This window comes from Carex rostrata, chromosome 19, assembly GCF_964058835.1.
Source record: "Carex rostrata chromosome 19, lpCarRost1.2, whole genome shotgun sequence".
In the NCBI taxonomy this organism is placed as follows: Eukaryota; Viridiplantae; Streptophyta; class Magnoliopsida; order Poales; family Cyperaceae; genus Carex; species Carex rostrata.
In genome coordinates this window covers 4,156,754-4,174,737 of record NC_135936.1, presented here as the reverse complement: position 1 = coordinate 4,174,737, position 17,984 = coordinate 4,156,754, and the positions used below count along the sequence as shown (strand labels likewise).

Sequence of the window (17,984 nt, the reverse complement as noted above, 5' to 3'; positions counted from 1 at the left end):
TCAGTCTTATGTGAGTTTCTTTTTGTTCAGAAAATTATTTAGTTAATGGGATGATCCTGATGTACCAGTTATCACCACTTGGGTGCAGTGGTTCATGATAAAAATAAATGGAGCCCTTTCAGTCATGGTACTGAATATTCATTCCACATTAAATTGAAGGTGGTATTTTCTAGCCTGTTCTGCCATACGGTACATTTACAGTTATCAGGTCGTGACTTTTTTTTAAAAAAAATCTGTGGGCTAAAGACAATCTGTCAAGATGTTTCCATCTAGTTACATCCTGGTAGAGAAAAAACAACAGATGACAACAGTAATGTTAGTGATAATAGTAATAATATTGAAGTAACATCACTTAGCCATAACTTGATTATTCATCTAATTAAAATGGTTCGACAATAGCAGTCGTATAATATCACAAATTCCTTAAATCTAATTAAATTAAATTAACAATGTGATGCACATCAGCATAACAACTTTGATAACAAAAATAACAATACATTAACCACAAATCACACAAAAACCATACCACGACCATTGAAATGAAACAAAAATGTAGCTAACCAGATCAAGCTAGACCCATTTCTACAGTTTATGCATGGTATTTTCCCTCATTCGCGTGCTTGAACAGATCAGCCTGTGCTGTAGCTGCACCTTCAGAAGTGATGGCAGAAACCACTGCCTCCCTAACCTGGTGAGTGGTAAATGGGAAGTGAGAACTTGCTATTGAATTGAGCAAGGCAGCGGTACCCTCGCGAATCAAGGAGCCGAATCCATCAGTACGGGGGTTTGACAAGGCATCGTGTAGGGTTGTACCAGTGCCGAATATGAACCCACAAGTTGGTCCGAATGTCTGCCCAACTGTGCTCAAGTACCCTATTATGGCATTGATTGCCTGTGGGTGGGTCCGCCAGTAGCTGTATAAAATTATTAGATTTGCTTTGAGAAAACTGGTTACTCGGTTATAGGAAAATATAGTGCAGTTTACTTTTGAGTTGTGTTTTGGATGTAAATGCCTTATTAGTTCTTCTATTTGAAAAAATACGGTCAGCCATAAATATAGTATCTGTCACAATGTTCAGTTCAAGGATTAAGGTACCACTTGATACAGAAGAAGCTGTACAGGACCAATGGTGGTTATTGAAGGTCTCGATGTTATGACCAAGGATTAACATACTACCGCTGCCTACTGTGCTTGCATTCACTGGTTATGACCATCCTGGCATAAATCCAAGTGAGAACCTGTGCATATCAGGTGTAGGTCCACTTACTCGCAGGTGCCGGTGAAGTAGTGGTGAGGGTCGAGAGAAGGAACAGTCGGAGTGGAATGCCCGCCACTGCCAGTGCTTGGTGGGCTGTAGCTACCGCTTCCATGGGATGGTGTTGGTGTAGCATGGTTGCCTCCACTTCCGTATGTTGGTGTTGAACTGCCGTGGCCTCCACTTCCGTATGTTGGTGTTGAACTGCCGTGGCCTCCACTGCCATATGATGGTGTGGATGGTGTTGATACGCCGTGGCCCCCTCCTGTGCCATATGATGGGGTTGATGTGCCATGTCCACCTCCGGTGCCGTATGTTGGTGTTGATGGTGTTGATGTGCTAGGTCCACCTCCTGTTCCGTGTGTTGGTGTTGGTGTACTGTGGCCTGAACATGTAAATTTTTGTTGTATGCTTAGTTTTTATACATGGAGTGCATACCGAATGGTAAATAGTTATTTCTTTCTGGCCATCTTTGAGAATAGGTACTACCACATTATCTTAAATTAGTCATATCATTATTGGTTTTCTCTAATTTTTTGTTTTCTTTGAGGATCCCGATAGCTCTGCTTGAGGTTAAATGTGGTTTAAGGCTTTAAACATTTTGTGTAGAATTGGTATAGCACCTTCATGATATTTTATAAGTCAGGCCTTCATACCAGTAGGTACGAAGAAGAATACCTTTTTGTGTCTTTTATTGGAATCCCTTATGAAACCCCTTTTATTGAATGATTTATATTTAACCAGCTGATTAAATATATAATGTGGTCAGTTTCTTAGTGGTACGTGCAGAGTTAGATGTCATTCACTGAGGAATTTGTGGTCTGATATAAATGAATGTGTTGGCAGGTATGACACTGACAAATGTAATCTTTTCACCTACCGAATTAAAGTACATAATATGTGAAAGGTAAAAAGTGTTTTTTTTTTACCTACCAATATTAAAATACATGACAAGTAAAATCTAAGAGTTTATTTCTGAGAAAAGGAAGCAATATCTAGCTAGTTACGATTTAGAAGTTAGAAATTGAGGTACAATATACAATATACTAATAGATTTTAACAAAAAGAAAAAATTATATGCGTGCCAGAGAGGACAGGTTGATAATTAGGTTGCCAACTTATAGTGTATTAGAGTGTCAGATTTATAACCTAAGTAAAACAGTCTGACAGAGCTAATTTCAGTTTTTTTTTTTTTTTTTTTTTTTTTCTTTTTTTTTTCTTTTGTTGGGGGGGGGGGGGGGGTTGAATACTTACCAACAGGAGCGGTGGGAAACGAGAAGAAATTCTTCTTTTCATTGAACTCTTCCAGGCTTCTGCAAAGCACTGGAGAAACCAATCCTACAAGAAGCAAACTCAGTAAAACAGTATTCCTGATGCTCCCCATTCTCTCAGGCAACTCTTACTTGAAATCAAACTTTTTAGTGGAACTGAGATTGAAGCTGGTGATGCTCTGCACAAATAGAAGGTATGCTATATATACTAAAAAATCTGGTACAATAAAACTTCATTGATGGACATTTACTTGACAGGCAAAAGGCTGTAAACGGTTAGGTTTAAGTTGAGCTAGGATTTCTCTAGAATCCTTCAAGTAGAATGCCTTACAGGACCTTTGGTTCAGTTAACTGAAACCAGTCATATAGAAATTTAAATTGTACCACTGAATTTCAATAGTATAGACAAATCATGAGGTTCGAAATTTGCTATTTCAGTAATCAGATGGTTAACAAATGTCAATTTAAAAATAACTTTCATTGATTTTTTGACCCGTGTCAGTTACTCAGATTACTAGTTGAATTCAGGTTTCCCATTTTAGCTGTTCAATAGAAGTTAAACATTACATAAGGGATATGCAGAAGATTGTAGTTGAAGTGGAGTTACTGGATCCTGTTTGGTGAACATTTATTGGTTGAATTCATCCAGCTAAGAGGAAGTGGTGCCATGCTGGATTTACTGGCTAGATCCTACACTACTACATCTATGTGGCATTATTCACTTTGATTTGATAAGCTTGGGTGGTATTAATTCTTGTTGGCAGTTTTAGGGTTGGCAGGAGGCACTCCATCTTTTCTTAGATCAAGTTCTTTTTTATGATGGTATTTTTTGCATGTTAACCCCACTTCTTCATAGATGGCACATTAACAGGCCTGGCTAATAAATGTCAATTTTGCTATCTACCAACTATTCCAACACCATATAGTGGCAGTGTAGTTCTTAATTTTATCTCGATCGATGGGACTGGAAAGTGATGGGGCCATACGTAGCTCAGTAAACGATATTTGAATTTCTTATAGTTACCACTTACTACAAATGTGTTACACTGAAATTTAGGCCCAAGTTAGGCAATCATTTTTTTTTTTTTTTTTCATTTATTCTTTTGCTTCAGATGAGGTTAAGGGAGATTATATGGAAGGAATGAGGAATAATGAAAAAGAAGAAATCAAAATAGTACCATTTCAGTTCAGAAAAATAGAAAGAGTGCATGAAAAGAGGAAATCAAAATAGCAACATTTCAGTTAAGAAAAATAGAAAGCGTTTTTTTTTTTTTTTTGGGAAAGAATTTTCTAGCCGAGATTGCAAGCATTGGCCCTGTATTCAGACCAAAAAATCTCCTCAGCTTTTGCTAAAATGGCTTGATTTGCATTTCACAGACTTACATATGAATCTATCATAAGCGTCAATTTTGGATTATTATTATTTTTTGTATATCGTTTGTCAATATCATACACATACACTTTAAGCTAAAAACCATCTCTTCTTCTTGGTGCGCAAGTATGCATAATTAGGAAATGGGTACCTTAGTCAGGTGACTCAGCTCAAAACTAGAACTTTTTTTTAAAGTGAGCCATGACCTAAACCTAAATAATTATACTTATCATCAGCACTCTACTTCTTCAAATAGATATATGATTTACTGAGAATGTAACATAAAACAGCAATGATTTTTTTTACTACAAATATACCTTTTATTTTTCTTTCTGAACGGGCATAATAAAAATGTAAATCTTTAGTTACTATTTTTAGTATAAACTAATTACTGCTCTCTAAATTGAGTTATGATCCTTTGTCGTGCATCCCGCGTGCTGTTTGACATACACGAATTATTTATTAGATTGGCAAAACACGAATCTCGATGTGATCGGACAGTTCGAAACCATGCAGCAGAGGTGCTGTGTTGCAGAGGATTTGATTTTCTCTAGGATCATGTTTATCCGTCCTGTCTTTATCATTCTTAATTGTATTTAAGTTTTGGCTATTAATAGATTTTAAAACTCAATTAAATGGAGAGAGGGAGACAATAAGAGTTATTAATAAAACATTAAAGCATCACATTTTTTTTTTCTGGGTGATCAGAGAGTTATCCACTGCTGACAACGGCGTTGCAATAAATTTGCAATGCGATTGGTATCAAGCACTGATGTGGATGCAAGTATTCGATTGCTCCATCTTGTGCAACATAATATTAATGGACGACTTCTATTTGGTGGGGTGAGATGCCTCTGCTGAAAGCATGTGCACATTAAATTGGTCAAAGCAATATTTCTTGCAGTTATTGTTCCAGATCAGCAAGAGCTTGTATAGTCATATTTTCAATTTTCCCCTTTCTTAACTTTTCAATTTTCAATTTTGTAAAGCTAGTATTAATTTATGCTCACTAAAATCTAATATATGACCTATTTTAAAAAAAACTATCGGATTGAATTTGAACAATAAAATTGAATCTTTGATTTTGATTTACCTTAATAGACAAGCGTATGCAAATAATTATTTTCATGTGTTCATTTTTTAAGTATATTTCCATATTTAATTAATCTTATATAAAAACTAACTTAAGAAAATATGAATTAGAACGCAAGTTCTCGAATAATCAAACAATGGTTAACGTACAATTGAATATCCTTATTTGAAACTCATTTTATATATAAATTATAAATTATTATCGAGTAAGGATATTCAAGTTAAGGATACAAATTATTATCGAGTAAGAATATTAATTCGTATGAACGTTTGGTTTGCAAATAGCAGGAAGAATATTAATTAATTTTCTCATCGCGAGAAAAAATTGTTAACTCGGTCACTTAATTATGGTTGTACATCTACAAGAATGGAACAATATTTGTGTATAAAAATACTATTGTCAAAGGTACATCAACAAAAACGTGTTATTTCTGAGCATATCAATATTATCGACATGAGTATCTCCGACGATACCATCAACAAAAATCACTTTTATACTCATGAATACTGTCCTATTCTTATAGTACACGCAACTACGTCGCGTGTGTATGAATTTAATACAAATTATATACGAATTATGTATAAAATTATCGTAATAAATACAAAATTTATACAAATTTAATTTGTTGTATGTTCACACTTTTTATCCTATTATGCACCAACATCATGTTTTTTTCCCTTCAGTTCATAATAGAAACTCCACAATTGTTAACGGTCTTCATATGCAAAAATGTTCGCCAACATATATATTGGGTCGCATGAACTTATCTTAATATTTCCAGACGTCAAAGTAATACGGTACCTATTTAGATACAGAAAAGTCCATTTTGTGATTCGTGCTGGATAAAAACTGACGACTCAAATCTTATTCTACAGTCAGGTATATGCCCTGGATCTGAATTTCCAATGATATATACCATCATAATAACAAAATTATAAGAAGAAAGGTAAGGTGGGATAGTACTCACTAAGAGAGTTCATGAATATAACTTTAAAAGTCGATTAAATTGACTTCAAATGATGAATCAAAATCATTGAAATTCAACTACTTATGCACAATTTTGAAAGTTTTGAATTCATTTAGTACAATATCAAGCGGTAAAAAAAATTATGAAAAATAAATACATAAAACAACTTGTGAAATAACTTATAAAATATTCATTTTTTTTACCAGACCTTGTACTAAATGAATTCAAAATTTCCAAACAAACAAATAGGAATGTCAATGGATATAATCATATAATGAATAATTATTAAATAAAAATGACAATTTATATTTTAGTCCAAATTAATAGCACAAAAATAAATATACTACTCTAGAAACATGTACATAATATCATAAAATAAAACACAAAATTATGTTGTATTATTTGATCTTATTATTTAAAATAAAATAAAGTTACTAATCAATCATTATTTTATAAGATATTGCATAAAATCATCTCACGATAACTATTGATATTATGTAACTAATTGATCATTGATTAAAATTTTTCTTTTATGAGTTTATAATAATAAAATATTTTGAAGAGAAACAAATAATTTTTTAATTCGTATTATCGAATAAACGGATTTTATTGATAGTCATGAAAGAATGTTTAATCTGGTACGAAAGCAGATCTGCGACCGTACCCAGCCAATCAAAACATAGCATGTGATTTGGCAAACTATTCCCCCATTGATCTTTCTTTGGAGTTACTATGTCAATTAATGAAATTCAGTGACATGCATGTTACAACGCACGAGAACAAGTTAAGATCCAGCAATTATAAAACAATGCTCTGAGCTCTCCTATACAGACTGGAGATGAGAAAGAATGAAATTACTGACAAGTCCAGAGAGATCTAGGCTGTATCTTTGTACAAATTTTAGTCAACTACAATTGATGGCTGAACTACCGCTTTGCTTTCTCTCTACCTTCTAAAAAAGTTGAAATACAAAAAAAAAAAACCTTCTAAAAAAGTATACCATTTCTCTGTTTCGGAGGAAGTAGACAAAATTCGAAACAGTGCTAATTAAATGTTTTCTGTACGAGTTACATATTGATGGCACATTTACACCGAGAACTAAATGATTCATGAAATTCAAAGAACAGGGGTAGTTCCGAGCCTCTAGGCATTTCTAACAAAAAAAAAAAAAAAAAAAAAAAAAAGGAAGAGAAAGGGGTTTCTACCGAAATTTTTATTTCTATTATATTCACAGAAAAAATAAACTAAAACACTCCCGTTTGATTAGAATTCAAAATTTACTAAGACTGTCAAATCGTTTAGCGGCTCCAAAGACTGGAGCCGCCAATTGGTATTGCGACCCTTTTTTTAGGAGTTACCAAATGAAATAATGGCCCCATTTTTTTTTTTTTTTGAGCGGCACAAAAAACAGTAAAATTTGAATAGTTGGACGGTGGAATCAATCTCTTGTCAGATGTGGCATAGAGACTAATTTTTTTTTAGTTAATAAAATTTATGTAAAAAATCAAATGGGATCGCAGGATTAATTGGCGGCTCCCAGTCTTTGAGACCGCAAAGATGTTTGACATCGGGTATTTTTAGAATTCTTATCAAACGAGAGTGTTTCGGTTTATTTTTTTATTTTTTTATTATGGTATAAATTAAAATTTCAGGGCTTCATATCATTCGCCAGTGTTACAACAAATTAGATAATATGATAAACTCATTCCGGAAGAAATTATAATTATATCTACCTAAACAATTTTTTTCATGATGTGCTTGCAAATTTAATAATTTTTTTCATATAAATAAGAGTTCCGTTATATATAGAGAAAAGAAGTTGGCTAATATCAAATCGATTGTTCCTAAAGTTCCGTGCAATTAAGTTGTTTTTTAATTTTTAAAGTTTAAAAAGTCCATCCGAACCGTTAGATGTGATATCTATATTAAAATGTACTTGGAGACCAAATTTTACATTTTTATGAATTTTTTTTACTATTTATTAAGCCACTTTGAAAATCGCTGATCCAACGGTGGCTTCTAATTTTATTGTTTTGTTAAGTCATCGTTGGATCAGCGATTTTCAAAGTGACTTAATAAATAGTAAAAACCAAAAAAAAAAAAAAAATTGGTCTCCAAGCACATATTAACATAGAGGTCAACTTAAACGGTTCGGATCGATGTTTTGAACTTTGAAAATTAAAAAACAACTTAGTTGCACGGAACCTCAGGAACAATTGATTTGATATTAGCGAACCTCCAGAGAAAATACCAATCAATGCAGAGCTCAAGATCACAAGATGAAACATAAGATAAAGTAAATGCTAATAAACACCGTGTGGCGTTCCTATCGTACGCGACAGTACCAAAACTGATACTCTGCCACCAGTCGAACACCTATTGGTTAGCTGTCTAACGCAATTCTCTGAAACGAAACTGAAAGTCTGAAACGAATGTCTCTTATACCACCATCAAGTCTCAGAAAGCTGGTAACTTTGTTTCACCCTTCCTTTCTCTTAATTTTTCTTTAATAGTGTGAAACCTTCATTTTGAGATAGGTGAAGATGAGAAATGCGCATGGCATAATTGTAGCCGTAGTTGTAAGCTATGTTATGGCTACATGCTACAGTAATCAGGAGTTCCACGTAGGCGGAGCAGAGGGATGGGTGCCTCACCCTTCCCAGCCTTTAAACCAGTGGGCCCGGAAAAACAGATTTCATGTCAATGACAGGCTTGGTCTCTCTCTCTCTCTAAAACAATATAACTTCTTTACTTCTTGTTGTGGGGCATTATTTTGTAATTTGATGATATAGACCTTTTAAGCTCTCAAAAAAAAAGATGATATAGACCTTTTAAATTGGGGATGCTGGTTGCTATCAAAAAAAAAAAAAAGCGCAATTAATGGCCATGAGGCCATGGCCATCAGACAAAATGAGATCGGACGGCTGGAGAGGCCGCTGATCCAATAATAAAATGAACAAGAATTTACGTTGGCCCAGAAAATCAAAATTTAAGCCCATTATGTCTTGAAAAGCCTCAAATTGGATTTTTTTTTTTCTTCTTATTAGATAAAAGCCCTCCTTAAAGTTACAAAAGAATGTGTTCATCTCTCAAAGGCAAGATTGCTCTTATAGAGAAGCATCTGATAATATCGACATAATATTCATTTTAATGTAATTAGCAATCCACTATGTTCCACAAGTGAAAGGAAAAAAAATAAAAGAGGCAAAAGAAAGTGTATATATTAATCTTTTTACAAAAAAAAAATCTTTTAGGGGTCTCGGGTTTGAAATAAAAATTTGAGGTTGTAGATTTTTTCTTTTTACTTCTTTTCATGAGGGTTTTGCATGCGAAAAAACCAAATATTTATGTTACTCCTGGCTAACATTGTTTGCCGAAATTCCACTGCAGATCAATTATGGCTCTGTATTTTATTTTATATATTTCCTTTTTAACATCGAATTCTTCCTAGTTCCAACATTTTCATATCGGTTTTAATGAAACAGTTTTTGAGTACAAAAAGGACGAGGACTCCGTGCTTGTCGTGAACAAGCAACACTATGACATGTGCGACAATTCGAATCCATATCTCAGACTATTTGGAGGCAAATCAATCTTCGATTTTGGTAGGTCGGGTGAATATTTCTTCATAAGTGGAAACCACACGAGATGTGAAGAAGGAGAGAAGGTGGTTGTCACCGTCATGGCAAACCGGGCCCCACTGCCACCTCAGCTCACATCTCCACCTCCAGCTTCACACCCTCCGCCTTCGCATTCTCCCAAAGCTCCCTCGAGGAATAGAACGGAACCTGTGTTGCATCCATTGCCACATAATTCCTCTTCTTTTTCATCATCTAATACTGTTTTTGGTTCTGTGGTTTACTTGGTACTGATATTAGGTGTGGTCTTCTGTGGATAACATTTGGGCTTAAACTGAGGGGCTAGGTTTGAATTTGATGAAATATATCCTAGAGTTCGTTTAGTTTTCATTAAAAAGTTCCTTTCTATCTTATAATTGGAGGTGTAAGTTCGCTTATTTCTGGAACTTAGGTTGATTATATTACATGGAAATTGACTTAGTAGCTAAATATTAAGATAATAAAAATACGTAAGCAATTTAATATGTCTCTAGAGATGTAAATAGATATGATACGGGTGACGGGTCGTCGGATGGAGGTGTTTTCGTATCCATACTTGTCTTAATATCCGACCCATTAAGCGTTAGTAACTTAGCATTGTGAGTATTCTGTATTGAATCTAACAAAAAAATGACAAATAAACAAATATATTGATTTAAAGTTTAACACATTATATACATAATATCATAATATATAAAATACTAATTAAAAGAATGAAAACTATATATTTTTAAAAGCATGTAAATTACTCATTAAATACATATATATAAGATGTTTTAAAAACTAATATCGTCATAATAATATATATTATATGAGGTGAGCTATACGTACAATGCCTTGAAAAGTAAAGATATTGTTTTACTTTCTATATGTATTTTCAATATCAAAGTTTAAATAATCAATCTGAACCGTTCAATATGATCTCCATATCAAAATTGTGCTTGGAGACCAAATTTTACAGTTTTTTGAAATTTTTTTGTGAAAACAACTGTTGTTAGAAAGTTGTGGATCATAAAATATAATTATTTTGAAAATTCTAAAAATTGGAACTTTAAAAAAAAATGTAAAATTTGATCTCTAAGCACATTTAATATGGAAATCATATTAAATGATTGACTCTTTGAATTTGAAAATCACAAAACATAAACATGAAGTAAAACATGAATTTTACTTTCCAAAGCATGCACGATAATCCACCTCATATTTTATAGTTAACTGTATAAAAAAATAAAGTATTATACTATTATGTATAATTTTGTATTTATGATTTATCTTATAAGCGTAATGAGGATGAAGTAGTTTTTTTTTTTTCCATCCTCTTATCCTACAATCAAATGAATATTTTTTCTTACCCTACCATTACATCATAAGCAAACGAGAAAGAATCTTACTAATGTCCGCCTTGTGAATACGATATAAGTAACTTGAAATCTGTTGTAAGCCATAGAAAAGAAAAAAAAGAAAAAAGACAACACCCTGTTATTCTCTCTCGTCTCTTCTCTCTCCTCAAAATAGAGAGGATAACAGACTGTTATTCTCCTTGGAATAACAACATATGCCGATATGCGGACTCAGAAGTAACTGATAAACATATTTCATTAACACCCCAATAATGTCGTTTTAAGATTAGATTTTCAAGAAGGAAATTATTCACCAGACAATCACTTCTCTGTTTTTTTTTAATAAGTCGAATCAAATTAAGGCGTGAATCTAATTTTATTGAAAATTGATTTTAAACCCCCAAGTAAGAAATGTATATCATTAATATTGGACCGTAAAACCAGGCGCTCCCTTCATATTAATAATGTGCATTTCATTATTAAACATGCCATCAATATATCTAATCAATTAATTTTGCTATTTAAAAATAAAAAAAATAGTAATTTAATATTTAATTTTATTGATATTGATTTAGCACCATGATCATGGACCTTTGATCTCCCTTGATAAAAATATCATATATTTTTGTCGTGTATAAACCAAAACGTGCATCTAGTTTTCGGCACTCGTTGAAGTCTGAATCATATCCTCTATGCGTTCTGTCAAAGTTGATAAACAATAAAAAATAATTTAATATATCAAATGTAGAGCACAAAATCCAATTTAAATTGTCGGCCCAAACTTTTCTGGGCCTTAATTTTACAGCATTGTTGCATGAGTAAGAACTAAGAAAGCTGATTTATCATAAAATTGTAAATAATTAGCCCAAAACTATTTTTCCTTTCTACTAGTTTTGGACCTAGTTTCAACTTACTTAAATTAACCAGATCCTTTATGCTAAATTCCAACTGATTAACTCATTTCATTTTTATAGCTTGTTATAGGTAAAGTGACAGTTCGGTTTCTTCTTTTAATGAAAAGAAGAAAAATAAAAATGTATAAGCCAGATCTGAAATCCGCACCAAGTTTCAACACTCTCAACAGCCTGAACCATATCTCAATGCTAAATTCCAAACAATTAGAAAGAAAGGAGACAACATACATTTCTCTAGAATTCAGAAAGCAAATACTATGCAATTAAGAACCATGTATTGGAAAACTGAGGCTGCATGTATTATGCTAATTTGGTGTTTGTTGAGCCCTTTTGTCCCTATACCACCAAATACTATGCAATTATCCAAAATTAGTTAACCTTTTTCATATGTATAAATATCCCCACCCCTCACTCCTCAGTCCTCACTCTTCATCCAAACAAGTTTAGCACCGTATTCATCCAAACAAGTTTAGCACCGTATTTACCAAATAAATATGACAACATCTATCTCTCTCCTTTTCTCTGTTTGCATCTTGGTCTTGTGTTATGGGACTATTGCATAATTCCGTTTTGGTGGCCAGAGCGCGTGGCACAGCTCTCGTAGTTTTGGAGACATGAGAGGATGTCGATTTGACCGTCTTGATGCGCTCAATCCATCTCAGCGTGTGCAATCCGAAGCTGGCACCACTGAATACTACGAAGAGAGTAACGAGAATGTTACGCTATGCTGGTGTGTCAGTCATTCGTGCTAAGTTAAAACTGATGACTCAGGTATAATTATTCACTTTTTTCCTCTTGAATATTTTTTTGAGGAGTCTGTGCAAACTGGCTTGTAATGAGTCTCTACAGACTCCTAAGGCTGTGCCCCAGAAGCCTGTCGCGCAGAGGAAGGAAAGGGGAGACGAAGAAAGGGGAACACACTCGTTTTACTCCGTCTACATCCCGAATTGGAGAGTATGAATTTCATAGCTTTGTACATTGATTTCCCCTGCTACAATGCTGTCTCCCTTCCTCTCCTCTCCTCTCTTATCTCCTCATTTCTGGAGCGAGTAAACAAAGCAAGCAACTCCAGTCTGCCCATTCCTATTCCCATTCCCTTAGGCCCGCCGAACAGGTCCTAAATAGATTTTGATTAAAAAAAAAAAAAAAATAGCTTGGAGACCGAATCTCCTGCACCCCTGGGGACAGGAAATTCCTGCCCCTAAAGCCACTATTGATAGGTCCGAGGTGGGCCCGAGGTCAAACATTTAAATATTAAAAGTGATTCTGGTCCCACCCGACAATGGCTCTAGGAACAGAAATTTCCTGCGCAGGTGATCCGGTCGCCACAGCTTGGATCTCTGCTGTTAACTGATCAGTCCCAATCCCAGTGTTCCTTACGAAGTAGACCTTTATCTAAACAAACAGAACGCTGACACGTGGACTCCAATGGAGAACTGGAGTAATCGCAGACCGTCCGATCAATCCCACCGGAGGACAGGAGAAACGCTCGTTCTTTGGATCGTCTCAATGGTTAAGCTATTATTTTTCCTTGTTTCTTCTACGCACCCTGTACCGTAATTTGTGTGGCGCACAAATTTTCCAACATTGAATGCCTGCACAGTAACAAATGAATCATTTGGGTTTGATTCGGCAAAGTCAAAAATTAGTGATTCGAGTATAATTTGGATATAATTTGGAAATTATTCGGAATTATCCGAACCAGAGATCTCAGTCCTGCAAGAGAGCAAAAAAAGAAAATGTTATGAGAAAAATTTAGAAAAAATTCGCGAATAATTAGTAAAATTTGGAAAAATTTCATAAAATTCGCGAATCATTCGCGTTTAATTCAGTCAAAGTTCGGTCAACCAAATAATTCGGCGTTCGGTTCGACATCACCAAAAAACAAATTATTCGGATTTTAATTCGCAAATTTTGTGACCCTGCACCTATTTACCCACTATATATGAGTTGTACCTTCATATAGCAACAGACAGTGTTTTAAAATGCGGTTTTGTTCATGCATGCGGAAGGCCACTGCATACCGCATATGTGGATTTTAAAATAAAAATTCACGTGTGTATATATATACAGAGAGAGAGAGAGATGGGCTACGGTGAGTTGCGAAGTAAAATGCGTTTCTACTTCACGCCGTATTTTTATTTTGAAAGTCCAAATTACCGATCCGAACCGTTAGATATTTAATCCATATTGAAATGTGCTTGGAGACCAAACTTTACATTTTTTGGAATTTTTTTACTATTTATTAAGCATTTTTTAAAATTGTTGTTTTGCTGTGAACAGTAAAAAAGAGTAAAATTTTCTGGACCATCAGATCAGCGACTTTCAAAATTGCTTAATAAATAGTAAAAAAATTCCAAAAAATGTAAAATTTGGTCTCCAAGTACATTTCAATATGAAGAACAAGATGAACGGTTCGGATCGACGTTTTGAACTTTAAAATCGCAAAATATGAGCGTGAAGTAAAATAGTCGCTTTACTTCGCAACTCACCGTAGCCTAGCTATATATATATATATATATATATATATAAAGTAAGGCTTGGGTGCTATGGATAGCATAGTGGCCTACGGTGCTACGGATTAATATTCGAGTTTTTAAAATTTTAACGGTCGATCTGAACCGTTCATCTTGTTCTCCATATTAATAAGTGTTTGGAGACCAAATTTTACATTTTTTGGAAATTTTTTACTATTTTTTTAGATAGGTAGAAAATCAAATATCTGAATGGTGCAGAATTTTTTAGATCATGTGATTTTCTACCTAGCTAAACGAATAGTAAAAAATTTCCAAAAAATGTAAAATTTGGTCTCCAAACACATATTAATATGGAGAACAAGATGAACGGTTCGGATCGACCGTTAGGATTTTGAAAACTCGAATATTGAGCCGTAGCACCGTAGCCCTCTATGCTATCCATAGCACCCAAGCCTTACTCTCTATGCTATCCATAACACCCAAGCCTTACTCATATATATATATATATATATATATATATAGAGTTAGGCTGGGGTGCTATGGATAGCATAGTAGCCTCTATGCTACGGCTCAATATTCGAGTTTTCAAAATCCAAATGGTCGATCCGAACCGTTCATCTTATTCTCCATATTAATATCTGCTTGGAGACCAAATTTTATAATTTTCTGAATTTTTTTACTATTTATTAAGCCACTTTGAAAATCGCTAATCCAACGGTTTTACTGTTTTGTGCAGCCACCGTTGGATCAACAATTTTGTAAAATACTTAATAAATAGTAAAAAAATTCAGAAAAATGTAAAATTTGGTCTCCAAGCAGATATTAATATGGAGAATAAGATGAACGGTTCGGATCGACCGTTTGGATTTTGAAAACTCGAATATTGAGCCGTAGCATAGAGGCCACTATGCTATCCATAGCACCCCAGCCTAACTCTATATATATATATATATATATAGAGTAAGGCTTGGGTGCTATGGATAGCACAGAGGCTTACAGTGCTACGGCTCAATATTCGAGTTTTTAAAATCCTAACGGTCGATCCGAACCATTCATCTTGTTCTCCATTTTAATATGTGTTTGGAGACCAAATTTTACATTTTTTGGAATTTGTTTACTATTTTTTTAGCTAGGTAGAAAATCACTTGATCTAAAAAATTCTGCACCATTCAGATATTTGATTTTCTAACTATCTAAAAAAATAGTAAAATTTTTTCAAAAAATGTAAAATTTGGTCTCCAAACACATATTAATATGGAAAACAAGATGAACGGTTCGGATCGACCGTTAGAATTTTGAAAACTCAAATATTGAGCCGTAGCACCGTAGCTCTCTATGTTATCCATAGCACCCAAGCCTTACTCTATATATATATATATCTATATATATATATATATAGGATTTGGCTAATATGCTATGGGTAGCTAAGAGGCCTCCCGTGCTACGGCTCAATATTCGACTTTTCAAAATCCTAACGGTCAATCCGAACCGTTCATCTTGTTCTCCATATTAATATGTGTTTGGAGACCAAATTTTACATTTTTTGGAAATTTTTTACTATTTTTTTAGATTTATTGAATATCGCTGTTTTTTATGGTCCAGATTTGTCTGGAAAACAGCAATTTTCAATAAATCTAAAAAAATAGTAAATTTTTTTCAAAAAATGTAAAATTTGGTCTCCAAGCACATATTAATATGGAGAACAAGATGAATGGTTCGGATCGACCGTTAGAATTTTGAAAAGTCGAATATTGAGCCGTAGCACGGGAGGTCTCTTAGCTACCCATAATACCGTAGCCAAGTCCATATATATATATATATTCATATTCATATATTTGAATTTATTTTCACATAATGACATAACCAACAATAGTTTTTTAACTTTTTTCACATAAATTTTAATTAGAATACAATCAAATTATCAAAACTGCATGGAAGGACTGCATGGCCGCATATTTCAGTTCGCATGGCCGCATATTCGGACCGCATAACCACATTTTTAATTCGTATATGCGCTTTTTTATTCTGCATGACCGCATATTCGGACCGCATATGCGGCCGCATGGTCAAAACTGCATGGGCATTCTGAACACGGCTACCGACCGCATACGCATATGCGGCCCATGCGGCCGCATTTTAAAACACTGGTAACAGATGATTATAACAGCGCTTTTAGTCTGATGGGATGGGGAGTGATTCCGAAATTTTTATTTTGAGAAATTTTCTGATCCAAACAAAAATGATTTCAATTTAGGAGATTTTAAATGATAATTTGGACCATATAAATTCTATGATTTATGGTCGGATTTGACGAATTCAACATGTACCCAGTACCATTAAAATTATTCGTCTCTATTGTGTTTGGATTTTTACTCTCTGTTACACGCCTATCTCATTTGATGTCAGTTTTTATAAATTTGATGAACATTATGAATTACCTCAACAATAAAAAAATCAAAATGCAAGGAATATATCCACGAAGTTTGAGATAAAATTGGCATAGACAACGAATCCGCACCGAAGTGGGTCAGGAACGGATCTATAACCATTCAAAAGGTGACTAAGTCACTTCTATAATTTTAAAATTTTAGTTATATATATTAAAATTTAATTTAATTTTAATTTTATAAAATATTTTACATATTCTAGTCCTCATAAATTATCACATGTTTACTTGTAATTTAGTAGTTAAATCTTAGTTTGTAGTTGTAAAGAACTGAAATTTTTATAAATACCCAAAAACAAAATGAAATTACAAAATCTATTCAATTTTTGAATGTATTTCAATTTATGCCCCTTCCGGTTACCAAATAATCGGATTTGGAATATATTTCCGGTGGTCTAATAACCGGAAATGGAGAAAAGGCCCGGTTACTTAGTAACCGGAAAGAGCAAAAATTTTGGTCCGGTTATTGAGTGACCAAACAATGGGAAAATGTCTGGTTATTCAATTAGCGGAAAGTGGCATGCAGTTTAGTGTTTTTTTTTTTATTACAAAACAGAAATTTTTTAAATTTTTTTATTTTTTGTATTAAAATATTAGAAATGTTGAATATATTTCTTTGAAAATAGATGAAATATAATATAATTTGATTTATTAGAAAGACTGCAACAAATAATTCAAATCAACATTTTTCAGGCCGGATTTTTTGCGGCTGTAAGAAAAATTAATATATTTCTTTATGTGTTATTGGAAAAATAAATAAATATGCTTTGAATGTGAGTTATTAATCGCGGTTCAAAAGTCACTTCTAGGTAATACATAAAATATTGTGATCTTTCTAGTACATTTAATTTCTAAAAATTTGTATCTATTTTGAGAATTTTTTTTTAATATCAATCATTAAATAACTTAAAGTTTTTATTTTTTTCAAAAATAGATACAATTTTTTAGAAATTAAATGTATTAAAAAAATCACAATATTTTATGTATTACCTAGAAGTGACTTTTGAACCGGGATCAATAACTCAGAATCTAAGCATTTTTTTTTCCAATAACACATAAAGAAATATATTAATTTTTCTTACAGCCACAAAAAATCTGGCCTGAAAAATGTTGATGCGGATTATTTGTTGCAGTCTTTCTAATAAATCAAATTATATTGTATTTCATCTATTTTCAAAGAAATATATTCAAAATTTCTAATATTTTAATACAAAAAATAAAAAAGTTTAAA

The 17,984-nt window shown here is 33.3% G+C and overlaps 3 protein-coding genes across 6 annotated transcripts in view; 2 read left to right on the top strand and 1 right to left on the bottom strand.

Annotated features, from left to right (window-relative positions):
- LOC144571270 (uncharacterized) overlaps positions 1-17,984 on the top strand; it is a 42,120-nt gene that overhangs the window by 1,502 nt on the left and 22,634 nt on the right. The window lies entirely within an intron of this gene.
- LOC144571271 (uncharacterized) lies at positions 231-3,521 on the bottom strand. 4 transcript variants are annotated; one of them, XM_078320501.1, is made up of 5 exons: positions 2,511-3,521; positions 1,558-1,641; positions 1,471-1,518; positions 1,269-1,434; positions 231-914 (listed from the first exon to the last, which is right to left on the bottom strand). In XM_078320501.1, the coding sequence occupies exons 1-5, from the start codon at positions 2,638-2,640 to the stop codon at positions 590-592; spliced, it is 753 nt and encodes a 250-aa protein (XP_078176627.1). In that variant the 5' UTR covers positions 2,641-3,521; the 3' UTR covers positions 231-589. The 4 variants fall into 4 exon arrangements, with proteins under 4 accessions (XP_078176627.1, XP_078176625.1, XP_078176626.1 ...); XM_078320499.1 differs by having other exon boundaries at positions 1,471-1,641; XM_078320500.1 differs by having other exon boundaries at positions 1,269-1,518; positions 2,511-3,520.
- LOC144571937 (early nodulin-like protein 9) lies at positions 8,454-10,006 on the top strand. Its single transcript, XM_078321329.1, has 3 exons — positions 8,454-8,674; positions 9,120-9,175; positions 9,411-10,006. The coding sequence occupies exons 1-3, from the start codon at positions 8,503-8,505 to the stop codon at positions 9,855-9,857; spliced, it is 675 nt and encodes a 224-aa protein (XP_078177455.1). The 5' UTR covers positions 8,454-8,502; the 3' UTR covers positions 9,858-10,006.

Excerpts from the sequence above, each read along its gene's own strand:
- LOC144571271 (XM_078320497.1), bottom strand. The coding sequence starts at position 2,640 with ATGGGGAGCATCAGGAATACTGTTTTACTGAGTTTGCTTCTTGTAGGA. Across the intron at positions 1,642-2,510 it reads GTTTCCCACCGCTCCTGTTG|GCCACAGTACACCAACACCA; the intron begins GTAAGTATTCAA and ends TTACATGTTCAG. Across the intron at positions 915-1,268 it reads TACTTCACCGGCACCTGCGA|CTACTGGCGGACCCACCCAC; the intron begins GTAAGTGGACCT and ends AATTTTATACAG.
- LOC144571937 (XM_078321329.1), top strand. The coding sequence starts at position 8,503 with ATGAGAAATGCGCATGGCATAATTGTAGCCGTAGTTGTAAGCTATGTT. Across the intron at positions 8,675-9,119 it reads TCATGTCAATGACAGGCTTG|CAATCCACTATGTTCCACAA; the intron begins GTCTCTCTCTCT and ends TAATGTAATTAG. Across the intron at positions 9,176-9,410 it reads TAAAAGAGGCAAAAGAAAGT|TTCCAACATTTTCATATCGG; the intron begins GTATATATTAAT and ends AATTCTTCCTAG.